Source organism: Pristis pectinata, chromosome 9 (genome assembly GCF_009764475.1).
Source record: "Pristis pectinata isolate sPriPec2 chromosome 9, sPriPec2.1.pri, whole genome shotgun sequence".
Lineage (NCBI taxonomy): Eukaryota > Metazoa > Chordata > Chondrichthyes > Rhinopristiformes > Pristidae > Pristis > Pristis pectinata.
In genome coordinates, this window is record NC_067413.1 from 78,000,701 (window position 1) to 78,017,414 (window position 16,714).

Here is a 16,714-nt window from a genome sequence, read left to right on the forward strand (position 1 = left end):
CCACCCCCCCTCAGCCTCTGCCATTCCAGAAAAAACACCCAAGTTTGTCCAACCCCTCCTTATATGACATGTCCTCTGATCCAGGAAGCATCATGGTAAACCTCTTCTGCACCCTCTCCACAGCATCCACATCCTTCTTTTAATGGAGGGACAACAATTGAATGCAATACTTCAGATGCAGCCTCACAAAGCTGCAACATAACTTCCTGACTTTTGAACTCAATGCCTTGACTAATAAAGGCAAGCATGCTATATATTACCTTCTATGCCACCTTATCAACCTGTGCAGTCACTTTCAGAGTGTTATGGACTTGGACCCCAAGATCCCTCTGTAAATCAACACTGTTAAAGGTCTTGCCATCAACTGCGTACTGTACCTTTACTGTTGGATCTCCCAAAGTGCAACACCTCACGCTTGCCTGGATTAAACTCCATCTGCCATTTCTCCACTCTCATCTGCAATTGATACATATCCCACTGTATTCTTTGGCAATCTGCTACACTAACCAAAACACCACCAATCTTTGTGACATCTGTGAACTTACTAACCCACTCATCCACATTTTCATCCAAATCATTTATATATAGTCACAAACAGCAGAGGTCCCAATACAGATCCCTGTAGAACACCACTAATAACGGAGCTCCAGCCAGAATAAGTCCCATCGACCACTACCCTCTGTCTTCAAAGGCAAGCCAATTCTGAATCCAAGTCACTGTGGATCCCATGCATCTTAATCTATAGCAAGTCTAGTCAAGGATCCAATTAAAGCCAATAAACCAGCAAGAGGGATGGAAAGGGAAACAATAGCAAAAATCCCCTTTTGAAGACAACACTATGGAAGCTTTGCTGCAAAAATATTCAGGAGATCAGAGTTTGGTCTCCCCTCCCCTCCCCCCTCCCCCCCCCCCCCCCCCCCACAGAATTCCTCCAGCAGAATGTTTGTTGTTCCAGACTCCAGCATCTGCAGTCTCTTCTATCTACAGGAATCAGTGAACTGGTAACTGCAGTTCAGAGATCCCTTCACTCGTGCTCATCATGGGGTCACAATTATAAGGTGCTGTTGGGCCTGCTCTAGAATCAGGAGGTCTCCCCAGGATGACCCTTGTATCAGTACCGACTCTCTCAGAATTCTTCCACAATCCCAGCCTGTTCTCTCTCATCTCCATGGCAGGTACCTGAAGAGGAAACAGCTGTGGTCTGTGAACTGTGCAAGTTGAGTTTTAACTTCCTTATTATGGGAGAAAGCCATAATAACAATTTCTTAAAGCAAGGATGCACCAAGTTCACAACTTAATTTCGATTTCAGATTTGGTGTTAGACTATACAAAGCAACCATTTAGCGCATCAAAAATACTTCAAATCCAATTTCTAGGCAATAATGTGGCAAGTGGCTCTTCCAGGAAAAAAGTTGTTCTTGACAACACAGATTTAAAAACAAATTTCATCTACTAGCTTCATTGCAGACTCTTAAGTTAGCATTCATGTATTGTGACCATCCTCATAACAATAAGAGACTTCTTAAAATGTTGCCTTCTACCAATTTTTCTTCACAAAGGGTTAATACTTTTAACTGTCAAACTTACCATAGGTAAAAATAGCATAGTTGAAGAACTGATTATCTACGGCAACCAGGAGTTTCATTTCTAAGTACAGAAATCAAACCAACACAAGTTTTGACCATCTGCCATTGATGTTCAGGTCTACATAATAGAAACACAATAATTATCATAGTGTTATGAACCAGCAACAAAAGAAACACACCAAGTCATGTATCAGTGTTAAAAACTACTTTATTAATAACTACTTATGATAATCAGAAAAATAAAAATAAAAATGTTAGATTGTTATAAGTAAAAAAAAATGTTAAATGTTAAACATTAACCCCAAAAACTAAACTCGTAGTGTGTGTGTGACAAATTCCCAAACTCCAAATCCAGGAATAGTTTTCAAAGTTCAGTTCAGCAAGCCATAAGGTGAAACGTGAGCAAAGGCTTCTTCAAAACCACCGTTGACTGAAGACAAAACGTAGATGGAGAGAGAAAATAGCGAGTAATTACAAAATCCAAATGTTCCACAATAGAACCCATAATGACACCTCAGTGTCTACTCAGCAGTGACTACTCCACTGCTTTGTTCTGAAGCATCTGCCACCCCGAAAGGCACTCGAATCGTGGTCGTCCACACAAATACCTGTTTCCTTCTACAGGTTAACAACAAAGTGAACTCCACTGCTTTGTTCCGAAGTATCTGCCACCCCAAAAGGCATCTGAGATGTGGCTGTCCACACAAATACCTGTTTCCCTCTACAGGTTAATGCCAAAGTGGACTCCACCGGATTACTCCAAAAATCCATATGTGGATTGTAGTGGCAGACAGTTACTGTTTTTCATCCATCAATAGAGACTAGCAGGCTTGTCTCTCTCTCTCTTTCTTCCTTCTGACTAACTCCAACTGTCTGCCCCAAAAACGTCATTACGTCCTTATGTTGTCGTCATCACGCCACACACACACACACACACACACACACACACACACACACACACACACACACACACACACACACACACACAGTGCTCTATCTTAAAGGGGCATTCATCAATAGTAACCTAGTCCGTAGCAATAGGAACATTATACTCTTATCATTCCAGCATCCAGGTGCACATCACAGCACTTTCCTTGCTGCAGGGGTTCTTGCAGATGTCAACAATGAAAAAAAACATAGACAATTTGGGCAGCACGGTAGCATAGCTGTTAGCGCGACGCTATTACAGCGCCAGAGATCGGGGTTCGATTCCCGTCATTGTCTGTAAGGAGTTTGTACATTCTCCCATATCTGCGTGGGTTTCCTCCGGGTGCTCCAGTTTCCTCCCACATTACAAAGACGTACGGGTGGGTTAATTTGGGTTTAAAATGGGCAGCGCGGACTCGTTGGGCCGGAAGGGCCTGTTACCTCGCTGTAAATAAAATTTTAAAAAAATGTGGGTATTACTGGCAAGTCTAACATTTATTGCCTATCCCTAATCATCTTTGAGAAGGTATTTATTTTTCTTCTTGAACCGCTTCAGTGTGTGTGACAAAGTTACTTCCACTGTACTGCAGGCTGAGAATTCCAAGATCTCATTGACAATGACATGACGGCAGTATCTTTCCAAGTGGTGCTGCACAACTTAGAAAGGACTTTGCAGGCAGTGGTGCAAGCTGCTCCTGTCCTTTCAACTGTCAAATATCACTGGCTTGAATGAGGTTATTGAAGACACCTTGGCAAATTACGGAGAGTAAATATTGCAGCAGTGTGCCAATGATCGAAGCAATGAACACTTAAGTCAATAACTATCAAGTGGGCTGCTTGCCTTGGAAGATGCAGAACTATAAGTTCTGCTGGGGATCTGCTTACCACAGAAAACTACTAATACTACTACTCTGTGTGTGTGTGTGTGTGTGTGTGTGTGTGTGTGTGTGTGTGTGTGTGTGTGTGTGTGTGTGTGTGTGTGTGTGCATGTGCGTGCGCGCGCGGGGGGGGGGGGGGGGGGGGGGGGGGGTTGCGGTCTTAGAATCCTATTATGTACCTGCCAAAACAGAGATAAGCTCAAGATCCCATTCTTCAGTGGACTTCAACTGCAGAAGCCCGAGGTGTTGCAGCCCTTGTTGAAAGTCATCTGCCTGGTTGAAAGTCATCTCAGTTTAGTAAAAGGAGGTGCACAACTCAAGTTGGCCAGCTGGATATTACCCAAGTACATTAGTTCCTATTTGGCAGTAGTACTGTTAATGTTTAAAAGACATTTGGACAGGTACATGGATAGGAAAAGTTTAGAGGGATACTGGCAAAACGAAGGTAAAATGGGATTAGCTCAGGTGGGCAACTTGGTCAGTATGGAGAAGTTGGGCCAAAGGGCCTGCTTCTGTACTGTATAACTCATAGGTATCAAAAGGGCGAATACCTATTTCTGTTTCTATGGGCAAACAGCCAGATAGTCCAAAGATGTGGTGTAATAATGTGCATAGCTGTCCACATTCCCTGATGGCCACATAGCTGAGAATAGGGTGTCCATTTTATCCATCTTGGAAAAAGGACAATTGCAGAAACCAGGGACCATGTGCCCTGATGTTTGCATTCAAATAACTGAGCTATAATAGATATTCAGATAGGTCAAAGAGAGACAAAAATTAAAATGACATGAACCCAGGGAGCAATTACTGATGGAGCAGCAGTGAACAAGAGCTGCACTTGGTAACTCTGTTCAGGTAGTTATCTTCATTAGCTGTCTCACAAAATGAGGCTTTCGTTTTTATCCAGTTTCCTTTCCTCACCTGAAAATGCAGTTTGTTCTGTAGATGAGAGCCAAGTGGTGAAGTGGAGGCTTCACCCACTGTCAAGCCAAATCAGGCCACAGCTAGCCACGTAAATTCAGCAACATACCAACACGTGAATTAGGAGAAGTAGCAGGCTACCTGACTCTTTGAGTCTGCTTGAGCATTCGAGAAGATCATGGCTGATCTGACTGTAATCCCAGACAAGCCCCATAACCTTTCGTGCCCTTATCAAAAAGCTACCTACCCCTGCCTTAAAACTATTCAAAATTGTGCTTTCACCACCCTTGAGGAAGCAAGTTCCAAAGACTCACAACCATCTGAGAGAAAGAAATTTCACCTCATCTGTGTCAGATAGGTGACCCCTTACTTTCAAATAATGACTTGTGTGCCATGAAGAGCCTCCCTGATCAACTGAGGGCTGCCCCAAACCTGTGGAAAACTACAAGAGGGTCTGTTAGCTACAAAGTCCTCCCAAAAGCACATTTTCATCATGCTGGTGAAACTTTATTGTACATTGTTTGATGAGATAGTTGCCCCAGCATAGAAGCTTACAACACAGAAGACAGCCAGTTGAGCCATTGTGTCCATGACAGACACAAAGAGCTAAGCAGACTAATTCTACATTCCAGTTCTCAGTCCAAAGCCTCACAGGTCACAGGTGCTTATCTGGATAGCTTTAAAATCCACAAGGTTTTCAGACAGAGTGCTGAGCCCTGCAGCATTCTGAAAACTCCCCTGCAATCCTTTAAGAAATGGTTTCCTCATTATTGGCCAAGGTAAACTGATGCATCTTATTCACTCCATCTGGGCTTCAAGGAACCCGAGACCATGAATTCCATTGGTTCCCCTGTAAATCTCCTTATTTGGCAGTTCTTCAGGATTGAGGATGACATCTCTACACTTTTCAGAACCTAATCTTTATCATCTTTTCGTTTGTTTTGTTTGCCTGCTCCAAGTATTTAACTTCTTGGCTCTCTGGATTGAATTCCATTTGCCATTTTTCTGTTCACCTAATTCATAAATATCTCACTGCAGCTTATACTTTTCTTCTTTGCAGAAGATGTATCATCCGTAAACTCCTTAATCATTGCTCATACACTTTACAAATCAATGATACATACAACAAAAAGCAAAGGGCGATGCCTTTATTTCCTCTTTACTTCTCCATAACAGCCTGAAATAGCATTTACATGGGCTTGGTAATTTAACTACAATAAAAATACTAAACCTATTAATATTTCTTCTCTGTTTCATAATCAAAATTTCACACCTTTTTATCTACAGTGTGTGCATCACCTCCCTCTTTTGCAAATGGAGATGAGAAGTATTCACTTAGAACCACAGCCATGCCTGTATCCTCCACCATCATCAACCCTCCTTGTTACTTACAGTTTTCTGGAGTTCAATAATCCTTTAAGTGTTTACATTACTTTTACCGATCCAGCATCATACTTCAAGCAAAGTGCACAGTCTCAATGCACACCAATTTTTGGATTTATGCACACATCCCCAACCCATAGGATCGAAAATCAATATTAAAGCAAAAGTCAACTTCCAAGCCAACGTGGGACAAATGTTTTGGGATGTTTAACTAATTTAACGTATTATTTAATGCAAGGTATAATTGGGTTATTGTTAATTCATATAACCTAGATTCTTATGTTAAGATTCTTTTAACCTTACAACTGTCACACTAGTATTAGTTATTTTGCATTTCAAATTGCTAATAAATTGGAGCACAAAATCAAAATTCACAAATCTCTAGAGGGACTCAAAGTATGACCCCATCTATCAAGATCATCACACATCTTTGCTCCTAACTCAGTATTAATATTGGCCCCAAATTTACAATTTGTTATAAACAAGAGAGTTCCCAATAACATTAAACTGCTCTGATAATGGAATCACTGCCAAAAATTAAACAAGAGGAAATACCTTCAGCAGACTTCAATAAACATATAAGGTCACCAACTAAAACAATCTACTTGGAATCCATACTCAGTATTTTCAAAAGAAAATTAGTAAACACATCATTCCTGAAGAAAAATCCATCAATTTTGATTTTAAGTGAATTTCCTTATTGCATAAATTTATTTGCAGTATTTGGCATAATTTCCCATATTTTTGGGAAATGATTTTAAAAAGTTAAGAATTGTGGATCTTGAGCTTTGTTTAAATTCAGATGATCTTTCCAAAATTCTAGCACTTACTGTCAAACATTTACAGTCAAAAACAACTCTATAAATCACCACAGATCACCATCAATTCTGTTTTCTTACTTCATCTTATAAGAACATACACATCTTCTTTCACAAAGTTCATTATCTATTGGAAACCTATCTTTCTGGTTGGGGCAAAAAAGAGATAACATTCTAGAGACAGAGTTGTACTGCACAGCAATGGGCCCTCACAGCCCACCCCATCCATGCCAATTGTCACTGCCTCTCTACGCTCATCGCATTTGCCCACCTTAGGCCCATATGCCTCTACTTTTTTCTTATCCAAGTACCTGTCCAAATGCCTTTTAAAGATTGTAACTGTATTGACTTCCATCATTCCTCTGGAAGCTCGTTCCATATAACACCACCCTCTATGTGAAAAACTTACCCCTCCTTTAAATTTCTCCCCTCTCAGCTCAAGACTATGCCCTCTAGTTTTAGACTCCCCCACCCTAGGAAAATGATTCTATCTACCCTCTCAATTTTATAAACCTCTAAGGTCACCCTTCTGCCTCCTACATTTCAATGAGAATAAACCCAGCCTATCCAATCTCTCCTTACAAGTAAAGCCCTCCATTCCAGGCAACATCCTGTGCATCTCCTGCACTCTTTCTAATGCAAACAGGAAGCAATAAGTGGTCACCCCAAGGTCCCTTTCTACATCAAAAGGCCCCTGCCATTTACTGTACATGTTCTTTTAGTATTTAATGTTCCAAAATACATTACCTCACACTTGTCTAGGTTAAATTCCAGCTGCCAGTGCTCCGCCCAACTTTCCAACTGATCTGTGTCCCTCTGTATTCTTTCATAATCTTCTTCACTATCCACTAGTCCACCAACTTTTTGTGTTGTCGGCAAGCTTACCAATCAGTTCAAGTCATTCACATATACAAGAAACAATATTGGTCCCAACACCATCCCAACACCAATCCCTGTGATATACCACTGGTTACAGACTTCCAGTCACTAAAACGCCCATCCACCACCCTCTAACTCCCATCACCAACTTCCTGACTCTCGAACTCACTGCCTCGACTAACAAAGGCAAGCATGCCATACGTCTTCTTTACCACCCTGATAACTGGTGCGGCCACTTTTAGGGAGCTATGGACTTGGACCCCAAGATCTCTCTATACATTAACTGTGGGAATGATACAAACATTACAGAAATAAGTGCCACTAACAGTGTTACCTACTTGTACACTTGTATGACTATACAATGCTGGAAGAATTTTTAATGACCCCTCTATGACAGCCAAAGAAAGAGGAGACATGACAACTGCCTTTTTATTTCAAAATATAATTTATTCATAAAAAACTAAAATATATAAATAAATGCTAAAGTCAACATTTTCATAACAGGTAATGTTATTCCAGAACTTAATATTAATAAATAGTTCATAAGTTTTTAAACACAAATTTTTAACTAATTTGTGTGCAGTGGCAGGAGGACACTGCACTGTGGCCTTTGTCCATAGATTTGTTTAATCAACCTTCAAAGCATTTCTGTGGGTGAGGCTTGCTGAGCCCCTGCAATGTTTGCAAATTATGACCCAAACACTGTACCTTCTTTCTTCTGCCTCCTTCCATCAGGCAGAAGATACAAAAGCTTGAAAACACACAGCTTCTATCCTGCTGTTATAAGACTCTTGAACAGACCTCTTGTATGATAAAGATGAACTCTTGGTCTCACAATCTACCTTGATATGGCCCTTGCACCTGATAGTGCAGCGCAGGTAGACATTCTCTGTTACTGTAACACCATATTTCTGTCCCGGCAGACCTACTGTCTCCGCATACTCTTGCCCCACAGAACTCGTATCCTCCTACCTGGACACTACCCTGTCCTCCCAGTCCAATCCCTTCCCACCTACATCTGTGACACATCACACACATTCCAACTCTTCCATAGCTTTAAGTTCTCCGGCACGCACAACCTCATCTTCACCATGGACATCCAGTCCCTATATACCTCCATTCCCCATCATGATGGCCTCACCGCCCTCCGCTTCTTTCTTGACCAGAGACAGAACCAGTCCCCTTCCACTGACACTCTCTTCCGCTTGGCTGAACATTTCCTCACCCTTAACAACTTTACTTTCAATTTCTCTCACTTTCTACAGACCAAGGGCGTAGCTATGGGCATTCGCATGGGCCCCAGCTATGCCTACCTCTTTATTGGCTACGTTGAACAGTCTCTGTTCCAAGCCTATTCCGGCCCCATTCCTCAACTCTTTCTCCGCTATAGCGACGATTGCATTGGTGCCATCTCTTGTACCCATGCGGAACTTGACAGTTTCATGAATTTCACCACTAATTTTCACCCAGCTCTCCAATTCACTTGGACTATCTCTGACACCTCTCTCTCCTTCCTTGATCTTTCCATCTACCTTGATTTACCTCGATTTCAGCTCCTCCCACCCTGTCTCTTGCAAGGATGCTATCCCTTTTTCTCAATTTCTCTGCCTCCGTCCCCACGATGAGGCTTTCCACTCCAGGACACCCAAAATGTCCAACTTCTTTTCTAATCAGGGCTTCCACCCGACTGTGGTCGAGGGAGCTCGCACCTGTATCTCTGCCATTTCCCGCACCTCCGCTGTCACCCCCACCCATTCCAGACCCGAAAGGGATAGGGTCCCCCTTGTCCTCACATTTCATCCCGCCAGCCTATATATCCAACACATCATTCTCCGCCACTTCCGCCATCTCCAACGGGACCCCATCACCGAGCATATCTTCCCTTCCCCACCCCTTTCTGCTTTTCACAGGGACTGCTCTCTCCGTGACTCCCTCTTTCACTCCTCCTCCCCCACTCATCCCGCTCCCACCCTGGGAACTTTCCACTGCCCCCGCCATAGGTGCAACACCTGCCCCTACACCACCTCTATCACCTCCATCCAGGGACCCAAACAGTCCTTTTAAGTGAGACAGAGATTCACCTGCACCTCCCTTAATATCATGTACTGCATTTGGTGCTCTAAGTGTGGCCTCCTCTACATTGGTGAGACCAAACGCAGACAAGGTGACCGTTTCGCAGAACACCTACGCTGTGTCTGTAACTGCGACCTGCATTTTCCTATTGCCAGTCACTTCAACACTATCACTGATATGACAGTCCTCGGCCTCCTCCACTGCCAGGAGAATTCCAAGTGCAAACTGGAGGAACAGCACTTCATTTTCCATCTTGGAACCTTGCAGCCAAACAGCATGAATATTGAATTCTCCCACTTTAAGTAAATCCCACCCCCCACCATGCTCCTCCTCTAACTCTTTATCCCCCTCTCTTCTTACCTTTGACCCATCCCCCAGTCGATCTGACTCCCCTCCCCTGCACCTGCCTATCACTATCTCTTACCTGCATCTAACCATCACCAACATGTGCCCAACCCACCTCCCCTCTTTTGTCCACCCATCACTGCTCTGCTTTTCCCTCCTATATATTTGTCTTCCCCTTTTCCTATCTTCAGTCCTGAAGAAGGGTCCTGACCCAAAACGTTGACTGCTTGCTTTCCTCCACGGATGCTGCCTGGCCTGCTGAGTTCCTCCAGCATCATCGTGTTTTTTCAACTATATGTCTGCATTATGTTTTTCCCTTTGTACTACCACAATGTACTTATGTTTTGAACTGATCTGTATGAATGGCATGCAAAACTAACTTTTTCCACTGTATTTCAGTACATGTGACAATAATAAACCAATTACATGTATCAGGAAGCACTTGATTTTCCTAACGGCTCTTGATTAACAAGGAGACTGTGTAGTTTGGGAGCTACTGAGAGACTTATTCGATACATCGTGTGGAACACAGTGACAATTTGGACTTTAACAGGATAGGTACAGTTAAAACTCAATGTGTGAACCAAAAGATCTTTGTTATGCATAGATAATGAACCAAGTGTTTTAACTTGACAACTTCAGATGAATTTGTTATTTTGTCTGCATGGTGTAATTTGCACCTTGTTTTTTTTATATATTATCCTAAATGATACTCATCAAGTGAACGAACCAGTGCTGCCTTTCCTGACTGGGACTGCACCAGTTCAAATGTTCACGGTGTGCTTTTAGAAAACTGGTAAAGGGTGGTTTCATTGTGCCAAGGAATAGGTAGAGGAAGAGGAAATAAAAGTGCAAATGAAAAACAATGATCCAGAAACACGAAGAATGTCGACTGGTCAGATGGTATTCACAGTCTATCAAATGGACAGATATTTTCTCAGTTTTCAGAGGGTATAATTTATATTTTAAAAAAAAACACATCTCCTTCCAAATACTGCACAATGTAGAAGTGGTGCCTGGGATGAGAGTTGAACAGAAAACTCTCGACTTCAACTGTTGTGATTACTAAAGGACTACTACCATGTCACACACCAAAGCAAACATTTGTCATTTCTTTTTAATTTAAAAAGCTAAAAATACAGATCTTTCTTGAAACATTAACCTGGCCCTAAGTAATGCCAGATATTTAGGGAGAGATTGGTCCTTGAATTGCACCCAGTGCCAAGCAGAAAATCCCAGTGTCTAGGACTGTGATATTTATAAGAACACACTTTGTTTATATTAAATGTCCATTCTTCTGGTACAATCAGGGACAAACACAAAGTTCAAGTACAGTGCTGATCATAATGGTGCAGCAGATAGTGCTGCTTCCTCACAGCTCCAGCGACCCAGGTTCAGTCCTGACTAGTGTTGCTGTCTGTGTGGAGTTTGAACATTATGTCTATGACTGCATGGGTTTCCCCAGGCGTTTCAATTACCTCTCAGATCACAGGGTGGTAACTTAATTAGCTATTGTAATGTATCCCTCTTGTAGGGGGTGTAGAGTTTTGGGGGAGTTGATGCGAGAGAGCGAGAGAGCACAGGTTAAAGGATAATGAGTGAGGGAAAGGGATTGCTCTAGTACCGCTCTTGACTCTATGGATTAAATGGTCTTTCACGTTACTGGAAAAATAACGAGATAATGAGCAGAATGTGAACAAAATGACCATTGCTTGTTTTTCTAAATGGATTGCACCTGGTTTTCAGTCCTATTTGGGACCAGTGCATGGGAAGTGTCCCAAGGAATGTCACAAAAGGAAGATGGACTTACTTTCCTTGCTAATAACTACCCACCCTCTCCAATGTAATTTTCAAGCACAAGCACATAGAAAATGATGTAATGTTTGGTTGAGAATTTTACTGTTCTTGAAAATGACAAGCTTTAGGTTTTTTTCTTATGGGATTTATTTATTAGTCACACATACATCGAAACACACAGTGAAACGCATCTTTGCATAGAATGTTCTGGGGGCAGCCCACAAGTGTCGCCATGCTTCCAGCACCAACATAGCATGTGCAGAACTTCCTAACCCGCACGTCTTTGGAATGTGGGAGGAAACTGGAGCACCTAGAGGAAACCCACGCAGACACGGGGAGAACATACAAACTCCTTACGGACAGTGGCTGGATTTGAACCCAGATTGCTAGCGCTGCAATAGCTTTATGCTAAACACTACTTTTTAATAACAACAATAATTTTTAATAATGACAATGGAGTACAGAATTCCATTGGATCAATAATCAGAGTCGGCTTCAAAAACCTGCAATTGTTTGAAAACTGTAGTTAAAATGATTCTGAACAAGTGCACAGCAAGAAATTCCAAACAATAAGACATTGATTTGTGCCTGGTTTTCCCCTTTTAAATGTGCAATTAGAAAATAAAATCAGCAGGAGATTCCCTTCCACCTTGCACTGAATAGTACAGGAAACTTCCACAAAGATATTGGATTATTAAAAGCACTCAAAGAGATACACAATTTGGCATCATCTGCAGGATGATATTTTTGGCACTGCATAACATCTGCATACTTCTATAGTGATTAATGAATTGTGGTAATTCTGTAGATTTACTCAAATAATAAACCACATTGGCTTCCAATGATTCTTAAAACTTCCATATGGCCAGGAATCCCATGGAACAATTCCTAGGTGGCTAGATCTTTCTCCTCAATTGTTCTTAGGAATTAGTGAATTAAGATAAATGAAAACTTGAGGATACATATTTGCTGATAGACACTGAGGACTGGTTAATACTTGTACAATGCCTTTGAATGCTTCTAAATGGCCCCAACATTCAAAAGTCTTGAAAAATCAATTAAAATTGCTAATTGTTATTAGAAAAAATCTATTTAACAAATAAAAATTGTAAGTTATTTTATACTTGCCCTTCTCCCTCTCAGCTGTTCACCACCAGTGAAATGAGTGAACACCCTGTTCCTTCATCAGGCTTAAACTAGCATAGATTAGATGGGCAGATTCTTCATAATTGCAGTGGAACTGCAACACATGTGCTCTACCACTGGTCTACATGTGGAGTCAAAGGCCAAAGCCAAGAAGTCACCAGCAGAGCCTGGCGAGCAAGTTGAGGACTTCTGCATTCACACTGCAATCCCAAACTTCCTGATACTTATACAGGTATTACCAGTATTTCCCAGAAAGTTCCAGTTGAGTACTTAGAAAATATTTTAAGATGTTTATAAAGTAGTCAAAAGGTTGCAAAATATGCAATCATGAATTGCCTGATCCAAGAAAAAAAATGGATGCAACATAAATATTGCACTGACTCTACCTGAATAATATCAATTATTGTTATGTCAAAGGGGGTAGAGAAGTCAACATGTTGCACAAATACTATAATTTTCAAGGAACAATAAATCTGTTCATAAGAATCAGTAAGAAATTCCAATATTGAATTTTTCAGAACTTGTCAGCCATTGTGTTCTCTACACCATTGTCCATACTGCAAATTCCAAAGAGCAAAATATTAGCACTTTCCTTATCAATATTCAACAGGCAGTATAAAAATTTAAATGTTTAAATATAGTTGAAATGAATCATAATAGAAATTCTGATTGTATAAGTATCCTACACAGAAGGAAAGTAACAGGATTTTATCCATATCCTGAAATCGTGAAAGACATCACAAGATGCTTTAAATACAGTCATTGAAGCAATGTTGGAAATATCTCTTTTTAATTCCCCAAAGTAGGTTTCTAGATTTCAGAGTGAGGTAATCTAATGCAATGAAAGAGTACAAGCCATGATTTGTTCTCCATGGAGACTCCAGTCATAAGCTGTGGTTTCTAACCAACGTCTGGACACACAAAAAAAAATTCAAATGTGTACTTTTCTTGCAGAAGCTTTCACAATGCCAGTGAACCCTGCAACTGGGAGTTCAACTGAATAGGCTCCAGAAACCTGTTACAATTGATCCTATTTAAAGGCAAGTACTTACCTGGCACTCCTACTATAAACTAACACCCCCCCACCACCACCAACTAGAGACCCCCTCCTCAGACCTTGCCATCTGAAGCTCATTATCCTTGCACCTGCATCCAGCAATATGCTGACCTGACCAGAACCTGCCTCCTACCTGATTGCACCCACCCCATGACTGCCAAGATGACTCCCAATGACAATTCTATCACCCTCTCAAATACCAAGCTTGAAACCCACCTCCATTGAAACAAACTACCGAAACAAGCCTCACAGCCTCTACTGATCATTCCCAGCAGCCAAACCTCAACTCTCCAGCCATTTATCAGGCTGGACACATGAACCCCAAATGATCCCTGACATTTCACCCACCCATGTAATTCCCTTCCATGCAAAATATTGACTCCCACAGCCAGACTGTAGCCAATATCTTTCCTTTGTTCCACAATGCCAAAAGTGCTGAAGAAAGGTCCCAAACACAGAAAGTGCCTGCCCTATTGTATCTTTTGAACTCCTGAATTCCCCAGCAAAAAGTCCAAGAACAATGTTTGCTGGCTTGCTGTGAACAAATTGACTAATTTGTTTTTTTTGCCAAACATCTGAATAATAAAAATCCACGTCTAAATATGACATCATGAAAATGAGTAGCTCATTCAAAAATGTTGTCAGTGAATGTCTCTGCTTTACATGTTCGGCTCCAAAAACATCTGATCATAGCTTCTCCATCCTGACCTGATCTACTTTCCACAATTATCCCAATAGATTTCAAACACAAAATACTCCCTCTTCTTTTACAGTAAAACAACTGAATTCAGAACCAAGTATCCAAACCAAGCCGAAGTGTTCTCAGCCCGGCACTCTCTCTCCCTTAAGTGAAACTCATTAGACCGACTGCATTTTAGCAGTAGCTGCCAATCACAGTTCACTTTTCACAGACTGAAACTGCAACGATACTGCCGCTTTTAGGAAAAGTTATGGGACAAGTAAGAACCGAGTAGAGTGTGCGAACAGCGAAGTGCCAGGACTTTAAAATGGAATATGTTCCAAGCTATTGGAAGTTGAGTTCTCTCGCTCTCCATGCTCGACACTTCTAAGAGTTCAGTTTGGATTCTATTAAAATACCAACAAGCTTGGATGCGGAGACAGCGAGCTGCTGTTCTGAAAGCACACACTGCTGCAGGCAGAAGCAGCTCGCTGTCACTGGGCAGGGAGAAATGGTCAAACACTGCAATCAGCCAGTGGTTCCTCACACACGCTCTCTCTGCAAGGGAGGAAGAAGCCTTGCTAACTTTCCTGAGATTTACAATCCACGTGCTAGACCCGTCCGTGAGCGATATTTGTTTACACTAAAGCGAAAGTGCAGTGGGGATGCGGCTCAGGGTGAAGTTTGGTTCACTTCACCTGGTGTTCATCCGGTGCTGGCGTCAAAAACCGTTCGTTCCTCCCGCCCGGTTAATCTTTTGACAGACAGGCCGGCAGCTCCCCTCAGGATCCGTTTCTGATCCCGCGCTCTTACCTGCGCCTCCTTCCAGTCAGGCACTTCACCAGGAGTAGAAGGGTAGCGGCGATGAGAAGACCGAGCACCAGCGCCATTCCTGTCACATCAGCGCACGCCACACAGACTCCTCTGCTGCAACTTCGGGAAGGTGACCACCTCCCAGAGTGCACGCATGCTCCCTGGTGCAGCAGGCTACTCCACAGGGAAAGAACGGTAGACCAAGCACTGATGCTTAAGAAAGAGTCACGAGGACTGGGGTGTGGTGTAGAGACTAAGACAACACATTCTGGGACTGGTGCCAACAAGATGGTTACTTCTCAATTTGTTATGTTGGAAATCAGAGACATTTTAAGACCGGTAGAGATAGGCTGAAGGACTGGTACAGAGGACTGGCAAGTGGAACTGAAACATGGAGCAACTTGAAGGACTGGGACATTGGGCTGTGGAATGCTAAAGAACTGGCACAGAGGAGAGGGGAATCCTGGAGGGACCTATACAGAAGAGAGGAGAATCTTGGATGACCATTTGAGAGGAGTGAGGAAGCCTTGAGTGATTGATGTAATGGCTTGGAGTGGCTCAGGTGGATGATACAGATTTGGGAGTAATTCTGAAGGACAGTCGAGAGGAGTGGAGAATCCTAAGAGAAACAGCGGGGAATCCTGAAGGAGTGGTAGAAAAAATTTGACGGTAATGAACTAAAGATATCATTCAAGAATTTGGCTTGAAGTTTCTTCTCTTTGCTCTATGGTGATGCTTCTTTGGATGTTTAAGTTCTGCAAGAATGGGCACTATTTGTAGCTTTCTTAGTGAAGTCAATGGACACAGGAAACATGCACTCCACGCAACTAGTAGTACTTAATTAAATATTTTCATGCTTCATATCAATTTTTTGTAAAATGTATTGTTGAACACAAGGGTATATTTCATCTAGGGTACTTTGAACACTTCAGTAAGATGCTTTTCCTCCAAATTAATGTTTGTGGTAACATTAAAATTAGAAGCTGCTGAAAAAGAAACTCCAAAGATACAGGTGCTGTTACAACAGTTGTAGCAAAAAGAAAACTGAAATGAAGAATAAATGCAACAACAAAACAAATTTCAATAGTGAGTATCGAAACCTACTGAAACAGGTTTTAAAATGCTAAATGAATTTACAGCACCCCTGATATGAATAAGAGAGAACTGGTGAATTTTCTCTATTGTGAATGTGTAAAGAATAAAGTACATAGAATGTGGAAGAGTGCACAGACAAACTGGGAGCATCCAATTTTTTGTACACTAACTTAAATTGAATGTTCCACACTGAGTAGGTCATCTTCTACACCCATCTTTCATGGCCCATTTTCATTTGCATGCCACACCTAGGCATTTCAATCATGTCAACAAGACAAAAGTTTGGCCTTGTTACACAGCATGAAGCACCCACTGGT

General features: G+C 41.9%; 1 protein-coding gene across 2 annotated transcripts in view; it reads right to left on the minus strand.

Moving 5' to 3' along the window:
- The window catches only part of LOC127574251 (cytochrome P450 7B1), a 131,333-nt gene extending 115,831 nt beyond the window's left edge, over window positions 1-15,502 (minus strand). Inside the window, exons 1-2 of one of the 2 annotated variants that reach the window (XM_052023083.1) lie at window positions 15,303-15,437; window positions 1,588-1,704 (exon numbers count right to left, since the gene is read on the minus strand). Coding sequence is in view for 1 of the 2 variants with exons in the window: in XM_052023082.1 (XP_051879042.1) it covers window positions 15,303-15,379 (77 nt within the window). In the remaining variant the exon portion in view is untranslated. Of the gene's footprint in view, window positions 1-1,587; window positions 1,705-15,302 lie in introns of both variants that reach the window. The other variant, XM_052023082.1, reaches the window with a different exon arrangement.
- Between the last annotated feature and the right edge of the window lie 1,212 nt (window positions 15,503-16,714).